Source organism: Phasianus colchicus, chromosome 2 (genome assembly GCF_987193195.1).
Source record: "Phasianus colchicus chromosome 2, bPhaCol1.hap1.1, whole genome shotgun sequence".
In the NCBI taxonomy this organism is placed as follows: domain Eukaryota; kingdom Metazoa; phylum Chordata; class Aves; order Galliformes; family Phasianidae; genus Phasianus; species Phasianus colchicus.
The window spans coordinates 92,915,271-92,936,732 of NC_143437.1; the positions used below are offsets into that span (position 1 = coordinate 92,915,271).

General features: G+C 37.0%; 1 protein-coding gene across 6 annotated transcripts in view; it reads right to left on the bottom strand.

Annotated features, from left to right (window-relative positions):
• MYT1L (myelin transcription factor 1 like) overlaps positions 1-21,462 on the bottom strand; it is a 300,604-nt gene that overhangs the window by 115,922 nt on the left and 163,220 nt on the right. For all 6 annotated transcript variants that reach the window (XM_090136335.1, XM_090136340.1, XM_090136339.1 and 3 more), the window contains 4 exons: positions 14,428-14,605; positions 8,032-8,086; positions 7,816-7,849; positions 7,452-7,514 (listed from right to left, as the gene is read on the bottom strand). In XM_090136335.1, the coding sequence (XP_089992461.1) occupies positions 7,452-7,514; positions 7,816-7,849; positions 8,032-8,086 (152 nt within the window). In that variant the 5' untranslated portion in view covers positions 14,428-14,605. The remainder of the gene's footprint in view (positions 1-7,451; positions 7,515-7,815; positions 7,850-8,031; positions 8,087-14,427; positions 14,606-21,462) is intronic.

The following is a 21,462-nucleotide window of genomic DNA, read 5'->3' on the forward strand; positions in this document are numbered from 1 at the left end:
ATTTTTTCTCTATCTTACAGAAAAAGGTTTTTATCCAGAAAGTATGAGTTTAGAATTCTGATGTCAATGCTCACTTAAAGGCCTTCGTTTAAATACTAGATAAATAGAGACAGAGTTTTGGGCCCCATATTTGCTTCTTTCTTTACATCTTAAGATGCTTGAAATTCTCTCTTTGATTACAAGTGGAGCAACAGAGGCATACGTAGATGAAATGTGAATAAACTCTGTAGATCCTCTGTTTCATCAAGAAAAGCACAAATTATTCAAATAATTTATCTGCTAGGAGAACAAAATAATCTTAGCAGGGTAACTAAATAAATTTCCCATAGGCAAAAGAAAAATGTATATAGCTACTTCCAAGATCTTCCTGAGGAAATTGATCTCCCCAGTACTACTGGGTGATCTTAAAAAATAAAATAAAATAAAATAATTCCTGCATAGTTTTCATTTACTTTGTGGTTGTCAGTGAAACCTCAAAGTAGACCTTTCCACAGAAAACACTTCAGCTGCAAGTGGACTGCTGTATAAGCATTCTCAGCACCCACCACTTCAATATCATTTCTACAACATACGAGCCTAGGGACCCACAGCAGAAAGCTCATCCAAAACCTGCTGTTTGCTGTCACTATACATTTGGGGCAACACTCTCCTGCCTTTCATTTTTATTATTCCCCCTTTTATTAGGCTAGTACTCCTGGCACACGATGATCTGGAAACTTCCTGCCACTGAAATTGCTATTCCCAATCCAGAAGGTGCTATGAGGAATTAAGCTGTGGCTCTTTTGTATTGGAAACACTAAACAATGGCTGCTAGCATGCAGAGCCACACACCAATTGCTGGTGTACATCTGGTTGATATTTCAGACCCAACTTTGTACCTTCCTAATCATTAATCAACAATCAGACAAAGAATATACTGCCGAATCCAGACAGCAGCCAATACAGATCTCTAATACATTATGGATTCTCTGTCAGCACATTTATTTATTGTTTGCAGTGTTCTGCTTGAAAATCCCTATGCTCTTTCATTTTATTTATTTATTTATTTGTTTATTTATTTATTTTTCTCTAGCTGGATTTAACAAAGCAACGAAGCTCCATTTATTAACTTTTTTTTTTTTTTTTTTTTTTTTTTTTTTTTTTTTTTTACAGATTCTAAACAGAGAATTATATTACATAAATGAAAGAATGAAATTGCCTGAGTACATTATTATCCTCAGGTAAATATCTTGTAGATCATTTTATCATTATTTAACATTATATTAAAGTTTGGCTCTCAGCTGAGAGAGAAATAAATATACATTTGTCGACACTTCCAGTATTCAGTGGGATTTTCTTAGAGTACCAGAAAGGCAAGAAACATTAAGGACCTCATTGTTTTGTGTTTAGGCTTTAACATAAATGCATCAGTGGACCTCGGGTTCTGCACATCATGCAACCATGCTCTACTATCACATTAATGTTAAAATATCTATGTCCCTGTTTCTGATTTATAATATCGTTGACAAATACTAAAAAGGACAAGCATGCCATAAAGTTTATGGATGGAGTGATGGCATGCACAATGATATCCTCATAAAGAATAAAGGGAGAAAAGTTATTTATTCTTGTGGATTCAAGAACTAAAATACAGATAGACTGGCTGCGTGCACAGAATTTTTCATAAATATCCCACAGTGCACCCTGTTGTACAGCAGCCATACATTAATTAGAGCATTCAGCAGACACTGCAATGTGTTACACTCACCCAAGTGAATCTTCATTTTTCACATGCAGGGCCTTACTAATTAAAATCAGCTTTGCAATTAAATGTGGAAAATTGTGTTAAACTTTCAAGCATGCTTTAGAAAAAAAATGCATTTATTTTTAGGGTATTTTATTTTGATGCAAATGAATTTTCCATCAAAGTGAGACTAGTAAAAGGGAGGTATGAGGATTTCTCTTTTTTGTATTATAGATGCTCCTCTCAGTTGCAAGTTGCAATGCTCCACTATCTCTGCCAGTACCTGGCCCTGTTCCAATGCTTTTAGTGAGTGCTATCTGTCAAGGCATGAATAATACAGCCCCTAGGCTGTCGGCAGAATTCAAATGAGGCATACATCAGGAAGCAAGCACTCGACTTTAGCTCCAGAACATGCTCCTGTGAAGACAGGCAATTATTCACCCACGGCTGCAGCCATGGCAATCAAACTGGTGGGTGAAAAGGTATATGAAACGAAAAAATCTGAATAAGAAATATGGCACAACAAGTCAGAGAAATTCAATAATTTTCTAATAAGAGAGAGACATTTCATTCTTTTAATTTTGAAGTTTGGGAATCAGAATTATTTCTCTCACTCTGTTCTAAAATATAGATGATTTAACTATGGTATATAATGCCAAGGTAATAAAAGGGTGTGGGGAAATTTTCACAATCAGAAGAATGCTAAACTCTGAGGTATTTATAGATTTAAATAAATCTGTTGTATCGAGTGTCAAATCTCATGCTCAAAAATTAAAAGACAATCAAAACAATTCTGCCTGCATAATGTAATACATAGAAACATACAGCCTCAAAAAGCAACAAAGAACTGGCTGATCTCAAGGCATTTATTGGTAAAGTAAAGCAGAGTACTTTTTATAAGGCTGGGGCAATTCATATACTATAGATCCAGGCATTATCCTCCTCTCCTCACTTTTGAGATTGCTTTTTTTCACCACAGAGATTAATGAAAAAAAATCCTGTGCAAATGCAATATGAATGGAAGACAAGTTATGGACAATTTTTTTTTGGTAGATGAAATCTGTAAGTTGCATTATGTCATCTGAATTCTTATTTTCATCAAATTGAAATCCATTATATAGCGAGAGCTCTATTGGTATTTCCATTTTAAATTTGAGGGGTGTGTCATTTGACCCTAATAATTCATTCTTCACTTACTTTGATACATAATATTTCAGAATACAATTTCAGACAGTGGTTCATATCTGTTTTCAAATTCACACTTACACAAAGTATATGCATTAAAAGAATACTAAATTAATACATACAGTTCTACATACCAGCTTAAAATTCTTTTAAGGGATCCCATTTATTAAAATGTGTTTTCTTCTGAGGAATGTCATATTTTGCAAGTGATTAGTCCATTAAAGAATCTAATTGCTTTTGTTACTGGAAAAATAGCTTAAACAACAGTTAGGAAGCTTTTAAAATAGGCCACTGCATATAATTAGCATTTTTTTTAGTGGAAACTAGTTATAATTTTTACAGTCTGTCTAAATACCTGTTTACATGAAAAACCTTAAACATCTATTGGGTATACGATGTGTTGTTTACTTAAAAAAAAAGCTAAGTTCATCACAACAGTAGTGTAATGCTTACAAAGCCATCACTCTCATCTACTTGGTAAATAACAGGCCACAGCTGGTGCTCAGTTACTTTAGAGTACCTGTGGGGTACTCTAAAGTAAAAAACCCTGTAGGGTTTTTTACCAGCATAACTTGGGCACAAAGTTGGACTTGCTTTTACATTTATATTAGTATACACAGAACATGAATCCTTTTGTCTTTGAAGCAGAGTAATGCAACTGGCCAAGTTTCTTCTAATTGCAATGCAAGAACACTCAAATCTTATTTTTTTTTTCCTTTAGACATTTAGCTGACAGACATCCCGAATACAGTTCTGAGAGCATGGTCCTAGTGGGCAGTGTTTAACTGCAATATACTGAGGTGGGTTGACGACAGCTAAAAGTATTCAAAGAATTTGGAACACATGTATTGTCCACAATACACAGCTTGGGAAGTTTAAGAGCTCTGTTCATTATCATGCCACTCTCCACAGTGGACCTGGAAAGCTACTAAGGAAATAAAATAAACAGTATTAGGAGTATGGTCCAAGGAGAGGCTCTGCTTTTCACTCCTAAGATCAGAATTCTTTTCTTGTCTCCACAATTACTTGAATGGGTCTATGTCTTTCTCTCCCTCCCTCACGCATCTTCTACAACTCATGCCTTTCTTGTTGGTTTCTCCCACAAAGATAAGCCTTTCTTTAACAGCATATTCTAGTTGATATTAGGTGCCTGGAAATACAAATGATATTTGTGTAAAGTGCAACACTGAGGCACTGCCTCATGCTGTGCATCCTAGCCAATGCTGGAGAATCCATGGTCCTTCAAGATTCTAGGTGTTACTAAAATGGAAAAATTGTAAGATTGCTCTTAAGATACCTAATTTTGGGCATTTCCCCTTAGTGCCCAAAACTGGGATGCTTTTTGAGCTTTGTATGTAGTCAGCTGGGAGAGATGCTTCCTCCAAGTTAATTTTAAAGATGCTAGCATCTTGCATTTAAAACTGCCCAGAAGAGCAACTTGTCCATCTTAGCCAACTTGATAGCATGCCCAACTAGCAAGCTAAATTAAGCACTGCACTTAAGAGCTAAGAGTATTCACTGTCATGCAATGTTTAATAGATCTTCTAAAAAGAAAAATTTAAAAAGATGAAAATGATGCAAGAAGCCATTGCCACTCTTATCCTATCCTAGTACCAGTCTTGTGTTTTGCACCTCAATGTCTTATAAGGCCTGCTTGTTTCCTTGGCAAAGTCTAGCATTGCACAGTTATGGTGTAGACTTGTGAACTTGTCAGCATCCCATTCATAATTAATTTCATAATGAAACATTGATAAAACTCTCCTTTGACTTCCACTTGATATTTTCTCAACAGAACTATGTCTCATCCCCTAAATTTGCCTGAAAATTTGAAAGGGTCTTTTCATTTCAGTTGAAGTTTAATATAGCATCTGAACATTGTTTTCACTGTAATATTGGTATAAGATAAAATTCTATCAACAAAAATGAAACTAAATCGAAAACATAACAAAACCAAAAATTCCAGAGAATTCATGACATTATTAAAAAAAACCTCTCAAAACAGAATAATGTTAGAGAGCTCTGAATGCGTCTAGTGGAAGCAAATACATTTCATTTCTTATAATGAGTTAGTGTGATATTGTGACTGGAAAAGTCTTAACCTCATTAACCTCATGCTCCATGGGCCTAAATGGAATTGAGTTAGACAGCACCTGAGTGCATAAAATTTATAAGATAGTTTGATTTCTTTGGAAGAAATCTTGGAGGGTCTTTTCCACCCAAACAGAAAATTAGAAAAAAAAAGATAAATTCTTTCAAAATTTTTCAAAAACTTTAAATTACTAGGCGATTTGACTTGAAAAAAAAAAATTGCTGTTCCAGGAAATAGGTGTGTTGTACGCCTCAACAAATAATTTTTGTTTTTACACTAAATGAGACATAGATATATTAGTTAAATATATTTTGATTAGTGGATTGGCAGTCAAAGTGGTAAGAAAACAATTAAAAAAGCTTAAGAATTTGTAAGAAGAAAGTAATTCCTGATATATTTCCAATTTTTATTTTTTCTACATCCACCCTAAAATTTCACTTAATTAACAGTTCTGAGATTCTGTCTGTTTATGTACTGTCAAAGAAGAATCATGTTAAGAAAACAAAGTATGGAATTGATGCCTCAAAACTGCCTGTAATCCTTTCCAACCCTGTATCTTTCACTTCTTTCTACCCCCCAAAAGCTGATATCAGACAAACACGAGTAAAAGTTAGAGTAATTCAGAAGAAAAGTTAGATTTTTTTTAAGCTAAAGAATTTTGTTCTGTGTGGTTTCAAAATTATTGGTTTTGAAAACAGCATGTAAATCCCATGAAGCATAAAGAAATGAATGTAGTCACAGTCTTGTAGAAAGGACATTATAATCATGTCATTTAACTGCTAGCTCTTCGTGAAATTTCTGAAGGAAAAGAAGGATTTGGTGCCATTCATTAATTACTGATGAAGCTTGTATTTACATGAATAAAATGGAGAAAGAAAAACATGATTTGAAATGAGAAATCACTATAGTTTCAGAAAGAGTGGTTTTGGCTATATATATCAGTATTCCAGTTTAACCAAATCCTTCAAACTATCACAAAAAGATTATGATTGAAAAAGGGATTACAAAAATAAATCTAAATAAAAATATTTAATGCTTCATATTTTAGAAATGTAATTCAAAATAATTTTAGTATCAAGCACTTCCATATCTTGTTGTAATTTTTAAAGCATTTTCTTGATTTATCCCTAAGCTTCATTCATTGTTAACACCGAGTGGACTGATATCTCACTATTTTTCATTTTGCATTTTTCAGATAAATACCTTAACCATGACTGCACAGAATAGGATACAACAGGATAAGACAAGATAAAACAGGATAGAACAGAACAGAAGTTGGAAGGAACCTACAAGTATCATCAAGTCCAACTGTATAATTTCCATTTAATTCATAAAAAACATGTCCCATGTCCTCACTATGTATCATCTCTCAAATTTGGTGCTAAATATGCATTCTTGTAAGTGTAAACACCATGAATGCTTTAAAATCTGAATAAGTCAATAGTAAAAAAGTCACAACAGTTCCAGGAGAATTTAACAGTAGTCTGAACACATTTCTCTTCACATGGCCAAAACATCAGCCATTTAAAACAGTCTGCTGTATAAAATATGTTAAATGAAATGCACTGCACACAAGAAAAATTAATGTGTCCTCGAGCTTAAATGTTGATATTTTTTTCAAACTAATACATGACCAATTTAATAAATGAATGTTTTTTTTATACAGACATATAAGGCAATATTGAACATGCATATTGCAGATAAATTTAAATACTGAGTTCTAAATTAATTTGAAGCACGTGTACATACCTGTAACATAATGCTATTATTAACATAATTATATTATTAACAGTAAATGGTTAAACATATTTTCTTAATGGAGATTTCTTCACGTATCATAGTTCAGATTCTCGAGTAAGTATATCTATAAGTATAGTGTAATATTTGAATCCAGAGGTCTTCTTATCAATGATTTTGTCTTATGCTTTTGACCCTTAAACTTAACCAGATCATCAAACTCACAGTGTTCAGAAGCTCTCATTTAGTTATGAAATTCATTAAATAACAGAAATCACAATGGCACTAACATGTCAGCAAGGCCAAATTTTACTTTGCAACACATGAGCTGCATGAAAAAATTGAGAGAAGACTGAAAATGAAACAAGATTCCTCAAGCAAAAACTTGGTTTAGGTTTACATGTGAAATTCATCTCCGTGGTTAAGATGGACAGAGTGGTCCTGTGAGTATTATAAGAGGGTTTAGGACCTGTCCTCATTTGCATTTATAAAATTTTTAATTTATGTGATGCTTATGCTTGGTAGAAATTTCAAAGGTTTTGAATAACATAGTGCAATAAAGACAGATGAAAAGCACTGAATCCAGATAGATTCTAGGTCTAATTTCAAATTTTTATGTTGTTTGGTTTATCAAGGTCATGCCAGCTGACTTGTTTTTATGCCAACTGACTTGTTTACCAAATCTCTTCAATAATTATGAAAAATTACAGATATTACCTTCTGTGCCTTGCATATTTGCCACTAACATGACCACTGCCATCACAGCCAGGCGTGGGACAGCTGCAAAAGGGAGAGAATTAATTATATAGGTGCGGGTGCACTGCAGAAAAATTATACTAAAAGCAGGCAGGAGGTATTACAGAAATGGAGGGCAACAAAGACAGAGAGAAAGAAATCAAATAACTGAAGGGAAAAAAAAAGAGGGGATGCTTTTTATTAGCAAGTCTCGAGGGAATTAATTTCATCAGTGCAGCAGGGCATGAGCAAACCACCAATGAACTTGAAAGTGCATTATACCCATTAAAAGGCATGAATTTTCTAAATTGCTAATGGGGATACATTTTACACTCAGAGCACTAACCTGAACAGCTCTTGTATGGCTGGTTCCACGGGAACTGCAGAGAGATGGAAAATATATAAAGATTTATCATCTATTACAAGTACCCCTCTTCTACAGAAAATTACCAGAAAGGTTGTGTAAAAGCAAGGGTCAGAATGAATCGTGCTAAGAGATTCTGGACGATGAAGGTCACCCTGAGCGGGGGCCTTGAGTGATTTACTGAAGCAGGAGACGTACCTCGAACACCTTTGGAGCGTGTGCGATGGCGCTTCTCGTCTGCATCCACCTCCATCTGGGAATAGATTAGCAGGCAGTCAATGTTCTTATCCTGCATGCACAGACTATCAATGCACAGACTGATACAGTCTCTCACACAATTTATTGACACTACTTTAATTCCATTTTATCCCGTAAGGGAAAGTCCACCTTACAAAGGATTTTTCGGATCTTTGCATTTGTTTAAAAACAGAAAATGCAGTGATTTCTGCTTTAATCAGCCCATTTGCATGCCCTGATTTCATAGCACATTTTATGCAACAAATTGCTAGTTCTTACTTTCTAAAAGGTATTTCTAACAGAGAGCCCTGGTAACGTCCTTATTTTGAAACAAGGGCGCAATAGATTTCTGTACAGTTTAAAGTTAAAAGTCAGTGGGTCCCACACTATGGGTTGCCTTCTAACCAAATACTTTGCATTGGGAGAGGAAAGAATAGCGACCAAAAAGGAGATAAAGAGTCATCATTAGAACTTCACGAATTTCATGTCTTTTTGTATGGTGCTATGACCTTTGCAATGTTTCATTGTTTAGATACGTATTTCCAGATTCAGGAATGTGCTCACTCAATAAAAATGGCTAAATCTTTACCTTCATTTTATAAACACTGTTCCTATCAGACATGACTCCTTTTGCAGTGATAAATATACAGAAATCTTAAATCTTTCCCAGGTAGGGGCAGGGCTGCTGATTAGAGCTGAAAGTATAAACATTGATCTGTAGTAGTTAGATAGGGCCACAAGGATTTTCCTGATCTTCCACATACCGTTGCCACTAGATTTTCAAAGATGAAATTGCACAGGTTTAGTAGTGTTTATAATTTTGTACAATGCAAGCAGATTGCACTGAATTCTGTTGAGAGACCGTGTCCCTGAAAATCTATGCAGTATTGGCATTACCAGCTACTTTGCATGCAGAAAAAAATGGGACGGCAAGATGGATCTGTGGTAGTTTATACATAGAGATGATATTAAAAAGGTCAGGAAGCACAGGCGCTGACCTTGTGTCTCTGGTTTTCTCAGGAAAAAAATAAAAACAATTAGCAGTTTAGAGCTCCCTCCACTTATTGTATCAAAGGGAAAGAGACACAGCAATAAAACTTGTGGGTGGCAGGCATTTAGCGGAAAGAAAGGGCCACTTTCACAAGATTCTGTGCTGCCACTTTAGCTCTGCTTCTTGGTATTCATCACCTGGCTCCTGGCAGCATGATTTATTCCACTCTTTAGGGATGACCTTCTAAAATAAGCACAAATCACAAAAGCTACTACAGCAGCAGCCTCTACTTAAGGGGCTTCAATTCCAATGTGTACCTCTGCATCATCTAGAGTGTGTCTCATTAAGATACCTCTGTATAGCTGTGTGAATATATTTTTAAAGCTTTGGCTCCCATCATTGTCAACCAATGGTGTTATCTGAGGTACTGTAAGGTAACACATCAAGCCTCTAATTGCCAGTCCAGAAAAATACAAAAGGGCACATGCAGGTCCTCTGCTGTATTTGTTGACTCTCTGTATATGTTTTAACCTCTGGTATCAGAAATGACATTTGCTGTCTATGCCTGAGTAACTGAACTTCACCCACTCAGCATTGCCTTTAGAGCTCAGGGAACAAGCCCTCTCATCATCTAGAGGTATAGCTTTAGCACAGGCTCAATCAATCTGCAGGCACCTCTGCCTCCACTGTATAGCTTTCTGTTGACTCCAAGATACCTGTCATGCATCTGGATACCCACTACGATGCCAAAACTGAACACAATCTGTGTCTATTCTATATCTTGAGTTCACACTTTGATGACTCTCAACTGTATGTCCTAATTCCACACACAGTTTTTGAACTTGGGTTTCAAAATATTCAAGGACCTCCTGCATTCCTCTTGCACAGTGAATGTGCGTCACTTGCAATTTCTGTCAAGAAAATATTAAACAAACAATGAAAACAAAAATGAACAATGATGGTTTCCTTTCAAAGGAGACCTATATATCCAGGCCAAAAGGATTCTGTAGCAGGTTTATGCCATTACCTCACAGGGACCACCAAAGAAGGAGGGTTGTGGAGGTGTGCACACAATGTGCAGTTTAGTCCCAACCCATCAGTCCTTGACATGAAACAAATGACCCTGTAAGTCCAGTTAACAGAAATTTCTGTGTAAGAAACAAGATTTTCAAGTTGCCCTGTCAAAGCACATAATAGCATCTCTGGAATGTAAAAATTAGCCATCAGATGATGATACTGTTCATTTCACTAACAAGAAAACAGTACCATTCTTTAACTCCTGTAATGCATAAGGCTACGTGAGGACACCAAAATTGGAGTTACTTAATCTTTAGCCTAATATGTTTTTTAAAAAAGTTTAGAAAATATTATCTAGCTGAAAGAACTATTAAAAACAGAACATAGAAATGCTGCCCCTGTTAAGAAGGGGCACACCATGAGATAGATTAGTGCGTCCTTCAAAATCTAAACAAGCTAACTCAAGAGTGCGGAGTTTGCTTTTAACTATGCTGGCAGTCATAGAATCATAGAATCATAGAATGGTTTGGGTTGGAAAGGTTCTTTAAAATCATCTAGTTTCAACCCCCCTGCTATAGGCAGGAACACCTCCCTCTAGACCAGGTTGCTCAAAGCCCCATCCAGCCTGGCCTTGAACTCCTCCAGGGAAGGGGCATCCATAAACTCTCTGGGCAACCTGTTCCAGTGTCTCACCACCCTCACAGAAGAATTTCTTCCTAATATCTACCCTCTTCCAGTTAAAAGCCATTTCATCTCATCCTGTCACTAAGTTGGAAAAGCCCCCATGTAACCCACATAATCCAGATCTACAATCAGGTTGAAGAAGTGAAAAAACGACTGAAAAAGCTGCATGCAGGATTATCTTAAATTCTCATATGTATCCTATATAGTCTGATGTTCCTCCAGAAAGGCATAAACCTGTATTTCTGACCTAGATGACTTTTCATATATGACAACGCATGTCTTGGATGTTCTAGGACATCTCAAAGGACAGTAGGTATCTACATTTAGGCAATGGAATTTTATTTATATGTTCACTCACAGCTCTTCAATACTCTGTCATATCAAATCTTCAATCTTTCCACCCCAATGTATTCAATGTTTGATTCTGGGAGCAATTCCTTGAAATTCTACATGACACCTACCTTCTACCATAGGAAGCCCTGAATGCACTGCTGGAATTTCCATGGCCAGGGACCAGTATTCTGCTCCAAGGCCTACTATCAGCTCATAGAAATGCAAACTTCCTCACAATTTTCACATTTACGTTATTCTGCATATTACAGAATCACAGAATCAGAGAATTGTAGAGTTTGGAAGGGACCTCAAGAGGTCATGGAGTCCAACCTCCATTTATTTCACATGCAGATTTTCTCATATTAAACAAACAAACAGAAACATTCTATATTAAGCTCAATTTTTTTGAGTGAATTAAAAATAAAAAAAATTGTGGTCACTAGGATACAGGCAGTTAAGACAAGTACATTTATTATGTACAGAATCAGAATCTAATCTCAGTGAATAAATACCAGCACATATACAAAAATATATATATATTTTAATTTGGAGATAATTAAATGCTAGTAGTAATAAACCCCCGAAATTAAAAGTAACAAAGAGCAAGCATTTATCATTTTAAAATTGCAGTCCCAAACAGGACTGATGGCTCTCCAAGACACTTCTATTGATAAATAACAATACTGCAATATTTGGGAAATGCTTGTGAACTGAAGAAAAATTCTGAAATAAACATAACTGTAGCACTCTAAACCAAACTTTAGTAAGCGCTTAAAGAATGGCGTGGCACACTTAATAAATTTTACTGAAATTGACCCTTAGTAACATCATATAAGAACTGATATAAGATTCAAGATAATGACATAATCAGCACCAGTCAACACTTTATCATGGAAAATTTGTAGTCAGGAACACTTGGAACTGCTTTTTGATGTCATTTCTAAATTTGTTGACAAAGGTAGCAACGTTAGAATATCATGTACTTGAACACCTTTTAAACATTTCACACTCTCTTATTCAATATTCAGATAATAAATATTTGTAACATCAGCATATTTATAACGGTTAACAAATATTTCTCCAAAAAAAAAACACCCAAAATATTTTGTGTAAAAAGTTTGTTTACAAAATGATTGTAAAAATTAAAACTGAATATTTAGTGAGAGTCTTTCAAATATAATCTCACAGTTCCAGCCCTATAATATTCAGTATCGTCACCAGTTCTCTGGAAGTTTATATGTCACTGAAATATGCAGATAGTGCAAAAATTAATGGAGTGATAAACAATGTTGGAGACAGGCCAAATACATATACTGGCCTGAACTGCCTGGCAGATCTAACTCATCTAAAGAAAATGCCAATTCCAACATGCTGTATCTCTGAAAAAAGAATGTAGGCCATACTTGAAAGACTGAAGTTCATAATCTGCAAGGCAATAATAGTGAAGAGGATCTGGACTGCCAGACAAGCATGAGCAATTACTGCTTTAGCTAAAGGGCACGATGTGATCTGTAGCTGCTCAACCTTTAAGGCTATAAGAATTTTCCAGAAAGCCACTGAGGTATTCATATATGGTCAGCAACTCTGATAACAGAGGGGAAATTTTCATCAAAACCATATACCTATTTTTCTGTTAGCTTGCTTGATGCCCTGTTGGAGACTTTTCAGTATATAGATTTAAGCCTGTGAGTCTTATCACACTTTAGCTGCAACTAAGCTCCCAAAAGTTTCTACAGTCAACACCACTTTACCTATCTAGCTATGCTCATATAGCTACCATATGCGCTTCCTCAGGGCTGCCAACTGTGAAGGATCCAGAGCTTTGGGCTCTACTCCAGGACAAATGGCAAGTTTTGCTCACTAGCAAGGAGGTAATTCAGACTTTCTTTCCCAGCAGACAGGTAGACCAGAAAATGATCCTCCTTGTTAAAATTGTCAGTTTCTCTGAATTTCTTGCTAAAGGCATGCAGCATTAGAGGTTCAGTCTGAAGTTCCAAAACTAGTTCAGCCAACATGTGCTTAGTGAAGTATTCCAGTTTCACTATAGCTGTAATTCATTGGAGGTCTGAAAAGACATGAAGAAGCTAAGAGCCTTAAATCAGGATTTTTTCTTTTTTTTTCCTTCCCAAGCTTGCTATTGTACTGCTATTATAATGAAATGCTTCAGAAGCGATTCATCTATTCCTGATATACAGCTTATTCCATAAATAACATATTCTAATTTGCATTAAGACAGACACACTCAGTATCTAACAGAACTGATTGAACTGTTCGGAGAAGCAACCTCACAGAGGGTATTTGAATACTGAGAAAAGTCAGAAAAGAATCAAAGCAATAAGATGGAGTCTAAAAAATTTTGATACATTACTCAAAACTCAGAATATAATTTATTCAAGGGAAAATTAAGAATGTTTACTTGACCGGGGTCTGCAAATGCGCACAGTACGCACTGATTTCCAGGAGGGGAGTCAACACTTTGAAAGAGCAGATAACAGCAGGACAAGGGGAAATGGTTTTAAGTTGAAGAAAGGAAGATTTAGGTTGGATGTCAGGGGGAAGTTCTTTACAGAGAGTGGTGAGGTGCTGCCCAGAGAGGTTGTGGATGCCCTGTCCCTGGAGGCATTCAAGGCCAGGTTGGATGGGCCCTGGGCATCCTGGCCCAGTATTAAATGTAGAGGTTGGTGGTCCTGCCTATGGCAGGGGGATTAGAGCTTCATGATCCTTGAGGTCCCTTCCAACCCTAGCCATTCTATGATTGTGTGTGTAACTACACTGAATGACCCAAGATTTAGGCTTTTTTTTTTTTTTTTTTTTTTTTTTTTTTTTTTTCCAATTTAAAATAAGTTGCAATTATAAACTATTTGAACAAACATGGCCATAGATATATCATTTCATCTGGAAATGCTACCATTAAGCAGAAGGGAAAAATAAGGTGAAGATGTTGGATATATGTGCAGATCAAGCTAATGTAACCCTGTTCTCATTGTGTATGTATAAAACTTTAACTTTGCACATGACACAAAATCTTACTATCTTTACTTCTAGAGATCTGACCCCTGAAGTCAATGCAGAGCTTCCTAATTCCAGAGTTAGAGATGCAATGCTTATAACAATATGCTCCAACAGATCTCCCTCTTCCCCAAGTTTCAGTAGCATATACTAAGCTTGAACTGACAATAATAAAATAAAAATAAAAAATAATAAAAAAATAAAAACTAACAATATTTGACCCTTCACTTATGCCTTACTAATCCCAGTCCTGTAAAGTAATTGCATTCTGTGACAAAATAGCTGCATTTGTGGATGAAAGACAAGCAGTAGATGCCATTTACCTCAACTTTAACAAGACTTCTGGTACAGTTCTCGTATCCCGTTATCACTCTATATGCATAGTCAGTCCTTTGAAATCTGTTCTCAGTATTTCAATCCTCTTACTCAGGATCTTGATTTTCACAGAAAACTTGAAAGATTCACCCAAATGTTTAATGCACTTATTTTTGATGATTGAATCTACAAGACAAAACAGAGAAAAAAAATGTAGGAAAGAAAGTCACATTTAGAAGATACTTGAGCGCTTAAGGAAAGGTCAGGAAAAAGAGAAAGCAATTTCCTCATCCTTTCAGACCCTTTTTCCATCAACCTAGGTGCTTTCTTGGTGTAGACATCTGAAATTTAGTTCAAATATTTTAAAACACCCTTTTCAAGTAAAACAGCAAGCTTTATAAACAATTATCAGATTTTAACCTTTCCCTTACAAAGACATCAACATACAGTTAGATCCTCTTAAAGAAGTACGCAAGGGGAAAGTTTATGAAGATAAAAGAAGTTAAGGGAATGCATTACAAATGGACACAATAAGCATGTGATGAAATTGATGGCTAGAACATAAATTACTCCTTTGTGCAAACATTTATTAATATCAAGGACAGTCCTTCTTGCAGAAAACAGAACATATCCTTGGGACTTGCTCTCTAACTTTGCATATGACTCATTCTCCTGCTGTAGTGCAGAGAAGGAATTCTATCCATCTACTTTCAGATGAACACTGTTAGCTGTACCTGAATCTGTAGATGCAGAACTGAATAAATTTTACTTTTGGTAAACTCACATGTTCACCACATATTCCTTTTGCAAAGAAACACGTTTAGGATTAACTGAAATATTCTGGAGGGATGGTAGGAAACACCTTCAGGTATTTCTCAATGGCTTCCTATCATTTAGAGTTAAAAAAAAGCCAAACTGCACACAACTCATTCAAACATTTCTTCTTTTACTAGTGTTTTGGTGTTGTTTTTTTTTTTTTTTTTTCTTTTTCTTTTTCAAATTGATAGATATGAAGGATGAGAAAGTAGAATGGTAAATTACAGTTAGGGAGAAATAGCACTGGATCTTTAGCACCTGGAGAGAAGATTCTTCAATCTGCAGCTCCCTAAAGATGCTTTGGATATAATCACTGAGTAGGCTTTGGGACATAAGCCTACATATATTTAAAATTTCTATCAGGGAAATTTGGAATATGTCTACACAATTCAGCAACTCAAACTCCCCGAAATTCCTATGGCAGTTTTGTCCTCAAAAAATTCATCATCAGATACCAAGTCCTAATGCCTAATTTCAAATCTATGACCTACCCCAGGCCTTCTCATGCGACTGAGAAGAGAGGCTTGCTCAACAGTGAAGGTGGAATACAAGCACACTGTATCTCCTTTGCAAGTCCTCAAGCGTGTTTCTGTTCCATGATGCTTCTTTGCTAGTATTAAGGATGATGAGTGTGTGTGCTAACAGGGACCATGCAATACTGAAGTCTCAAGAACTTCAGTCATGTTGATTTTTATCATCCTATATATAAGCATTTCTGACTGAAGAAAGATTATATAATTTTTCATATATGAAGAAAAGAATGTTATGAAGGTTTTGCTGTTGCCATAACAATTCTTATCTCAACCCTATAGATAGGCTCAAACAAGAATCTGTGCTTCTTAATGCTGGAGCTACACACTCAAAAGCACAGTTCTTGATTCAAGGACCTTATATTAATGAAATAAAATAAGAGAGAACTGGTATACCAGTCAGGGAAGCAGGTAGAAGAAGTACAGATTAAAACTGAGTGTAATATTTATGGGAAGAAACAGAAAAAATAGACCAAAAAATATTCTGAACCATTATTTCTTGTGGTCATGAACAAAAGCATATCATGATACTTCTAAAGTGGGTAGACAAGCAGCTGAAGCCTTTGTGAACTTCAAGAAATGAGAGACAGAATGCAATTTAATTTGCTGATGGAGATTCTGAACCAAATTTGCACCATATGTGAGTGCAGCAGTTGGGGTCAGACCACAGGCTAGAGGACAGGCGTGCCCATGCTGCTAATGGCTGAAGGAAATAAATGTAGGTGGGAGGGCAAGTGTAATCACTAGCGAAGACCAAGCTGGATGAACTGGTGAGCAGACAGTGTCCTAGGGAGTGAGTGGGTCTAAGAGGCAACCCTTGGCATGGGAGCAGCTGTGTCTCTCTACAAGTGAGAGCACAGGGATGGGCTGCGGGACTAGGGGAATCCTGTCCAGCTGTGCACACATGTACGTGTGGGGGATATATGTTCCAAAATACAGGTTTACATTTAGCTCGTAGGGTTTAAACATTAATACCTGTCCCAGCAGGGAGACCTTGATGGGAGTGGACATTGTGGAGATGGTTGGACTAGATGATCTTAGGGGGCTTTTCCAACCTGCATAATTCAATGAGTTTATGAATCTAAGAGTTAGATGAATTTCACAGAAGTCTATGTTCTGAATAAGCATCAACATGTAAATACACATTTACTTAATATAAATAAAAATACATTATGGACTTTTGAGTACAGCACACCAAATGAAAGTATACATATTTCTATTTGTCTAAAATTTAGAAGATCTATTACTGTAAGTGCTTATTTTATTGGCTGAAATGTAACTGTTTTCAAAGGCCATATAACCCAGCCTCATTTATAAAACTCATACAAGGTATTAGCACTACACATTCTCAAATTATCATTAAATCCTAAGAGAACAAAACAACTGTGGAACACTCTAATAACCTGCAACAGCATTGGGGAACACGTAATATTGTACCTATCATCATAAACAGGACTTAGACTACTGAAGGAAAAGCCAAAGCACAATCATGGAAATTCAGGTCAAAGTGGTGATAACTTCAGGGTTTTTGCTTCCGCTTTGTATCTCGTAATGACTGTAATCATTGTCATGCTGTGTTTCAACCTCTTTGCTAGTCTGAATCACCCACATTCAGTTCAGGCCTAGAGGCCCTTTGATCACACCTACCAGGGTTGTGCCTGGCAAGCCACTTACAAAAGAGCTTACAGCTCTGTAGAAACAATAAAGCCACTGATATGTCCCCACAGTTCAGCCAGCAGCAGAGTTGTAAGAGCTATAATTCTTAGGAGCTGTAAACCAAATGATCATTGCAGAAAATGAGAGGGGAAACAAAGACTTTATCTGCCCCACTTTGCTTGACAAATTTCACTTCCAGCTCTGTCACAGCGAGTGAAGGACTTTGTCCCCTGAAGAGGGAACTGGGCTACTGAAGTAAGAATGTTGCCTGTTTGCTTATCTTGTGCATGTTTTTAATCAGGTTTGGATTTGCCCTTCAGAACTGACCTACATTATTTGAGCCTGTAATTAAATTGAGGAATCTGTTGGTTTGCCTTCAATTGATTCACCTTTTGAATAGGGAATATATAAAAACACTCATTCTTCTGAAGCCAAGGAGAAGATAGATGAGCTCTGAACACAATTTAAGCTTATCTAGGATGCTCACGTATAATGTTTTTCACTGAGGAACTTACACAAATACGTGTGATCAGAGATGTCTACAATGGGCCTTTGTGTCAGCCAAGTCACAGCGTGTGCAAATAGGTATCAGTGAATGTAATTATGCGACAGCAGACATGCATGTAGTTTGTGTGCGTATAAAAACTAGGATACTAGGATTCTAAATGTGGCATCTAGTAACTAAAATTCACTATAAATTCACTATAAATACACCGTAAGTGATTTGTATGCTAAAGTTTGCTGATCCAGTATTGCACCCACAGTAGACAACAGTGGCACTGATTCAGACTGACAATAACTGAAGAAAACTGTGAGCATTTCAGATTAAAAAAAAAACAGACCAAGGCACCATGTGAATTGAAAACATTATTAAAAAGATGGGACCTTAAGATTTTGATTAAACTTATGTTAACTCTAGTGAACTAAGTATATGTTAAGTCTAGTGGGTATGTACAACACAAAAAATCAGAAGTGTTTCATGGAAGCCAACATGGAAGCCTCATTAAAAAAAAAATCTAAAAACACATGTAGACCACCATGGAGCCCTTACAGTTCAGTAGATTATCAGTCTTTACAATAAAAACAGGATAGTAAAACAATAATCTGTTAAGACTAGCCAATCGTTGTTGGTATTAAGTAAACATTAGCATCCTTTCTTTCTCATTCACTACTTCAAAACAGTGAAAACTCTTTTCCGTTATCTAGCTTTTGCCTATTTAGAGTGATGGCAACTAACTCAGAACCACATGGAATCAGAAATGTTTGTTGCTGTTAGTGTGCATATCTTTATCAAAGGTTATGTTATAAATAGCTTAGAGCTATTAGAAATGCAACAGTTGATAAATTAATAAGGGAGACAAGCAAAATATCAATCATAGCACTGCTAACATAATTAGCATACATTAAACTGGATCACAGATTACTGCAGCTGTTGCATAAAATGAGCACCTACTTCAGTTGTTCAACACCTTGCATACTTTTAACCCTAAAACAATACTACACTATACTCAAAACACACACAAAAAAATGAGACCAGAAGAAAGCAATAGTGAATGCTAATTTGTAAATCTCTGCCCAAGACTTACACATAACACAATTACAGAATCGCAGACTGGCTGAGGTTGGCAGGATATTCTGGGTCCATCTGGCCTAGCCCCTTCTCCAGCAAGGATGCCCAGAGCAGGGTGCCCAGCACCATGCCCAGATTTCTGGAGATCTCCAAGGAGGAAACTCCACAGGCTGAGCAGCCAGTGTTCCAGCACTCATACTGCACAGAAGTGCTCCTGGGGTTCAAGTTGAACCTCCTCTGTTTCAGTTTGTGCCCATTACCTCTTTTGCTGGCACTAGGCACCACTATTTTATTTTCAGAGCCTGGCTTGATCCTCTTTTCACTGTCTCTTCAGGTACTTATAGACATTGCTGAGATCCCTGTGAGCCTCCACTTCTCCAAACTGAGAAGTTCAGCTCCCTAAGCCTTTCCTCATATAAGAGGTGCTCCCATCCCTTGGTTATCTTGGTGGCTCTGTGTTGGACCACATGTCCATGCTCTTCTTGCACTGTGGGGCCAGAACTAGACACAGCACTCCAGGTGTGGCCTCACCAGTGCTGAGCAAAGGGGAAGGATCACATCTCTTCTGGTGACACTCTGCCTAATGCAGTCAAGAAGGCGATCATCTTAGCAGCAAGGGCACAGTGCATTATATTTTTCTGTCCTTTCTCCTTTCTTACAACAACTGTGATATTGGAGTACCTGTAATTTCTCTTATTTTGTATAAAGTTGTTTTTAAAACAAATTGAAAAATATAGTTTTTCTCAACTAGGAACAAAAGAGACTTCATGCTTCAGAAGTTTATCCTGTCTGAAGGTGTTTTAAGATCCAGAACAAATTTTGATGATACTGTAATTCAAATCAATTAAAACAAATAGGGAGAACTGCTTGTATTCTGCCCTCAGTTGAGATTTGTCTCCTGCCTCATGACTTAAGGTAATACAGTTACTCACAGAACAGAGGGAAAGAATCTGTTACTATGATAATGGAATTAGGATATTAGTATTAAAACTGAGGCTTTCAAAATTATAATTCTGCATGCCTAGTGTCAGTTTTGTGATATGCTGTCCTCTTACACCATCATCTGCTCACAACCAATGGTGTAAAGGCTTTATTTCCATGATACATATTGTAAAAATGGGAAATTGCATCATTAGGTTTTGTTTAGACAGCTTGGTGAAAAGACTGAATTGAAAACGTAAATTCTGCATAAAAAGATTGCCCCGTTTATCCTTGAGGAACAAAGATAAACCTAAAAAGATACACTCAAGTATGTATGTGCAATACTTCTTATACACATAGCATCACAGAATGGCTTAGGTTGGAAGGGAATTTAAAGATCATATAGTTCCAACTCCTCTGCCATGGGCAGGGTTGCCAACCACCAGATCAGACTGCTCAGGGTACCATTCAACCTTGTCTTGAACACTTCCAGGGATGGGGCATCCACAGCCTCCCTGGGTAACCTATTCCAGTGACTCACCATCCTCTGGTAAAGAATTTGCACCTAACATAAAAACTAATTTTCCTTTCTTTTAGCTTAAAGTAATTCCCCTTGTCCTATCACTAGCATTATCAGACCATGTAAAAAGTCATTCTCACACCTGTTTATATGTTCCTTCAAGTTCTGGAAGTCTGCAATGAGTTCTCTCCAGAGCCTCTCTTCTCTCAGTAAAATAAGTCCAACTTCCACAATCTTTTTTCATAGAGAAGTGCTCCAGCCCTTGAACCATCTTTCGGGTCCTCCTCTGGACCTGCTCCAACAGCTCAACATTTTCCTGCACTGGGAGCTCCAGGCCTGGACAACAGTACTTCAGATGAAGCCTCATGAGAGCAGAGCAGAGTGGGACAATCACCTCCCCCTCCCTCCTGGCCAGTCCTCTTCTGATGCATCCCAGGACACTACTTCCGGGCTCAAGCATGCACTTCCAGGTCATGTCCAGATTTTCATCAACCAGGACCCCCTCAGCAGGGCTACTCTCAAGGGATTCTTTTCCCAGTCTGTTCACATATCTGAGATTGTCCCAACTCAGGTGCAATACCCTGCTCTTGGCTTGTTGAACCTCATTAGGTTCACAAAGGCCCACTTTTCAAGCCTGTTCAGGTCTCTCTGGTTGGCATCCCTTACTGGTATCACATCAACTGCACCACCTGTCTTGGTATTATCAGCAAACGTGCTGAAGGTACAACTCAATCCCATCATGTATATCTTTGAGAAAGACATCGCAGAGCACTCATGCCAAGATGGATCCCTGGAGGACACCACTTATCACCAGCCTCCACCTGGACACAGAGCTACTGACCACAACCCTCTGGTTGTGACTCTTGATCCAATGAATAGCACAGACTTCAAATCCAAATTTTCCAGTTTAGTGATAAGGATGTCATGCAGGAAACATGGCAAAAGCCCTGCACAAGTCCAGGTGCCATTTCTTTAACCACTGATACCATCACTCCATTGCAGAAGGCCACCAGACTCGTGGCCAGCAAGT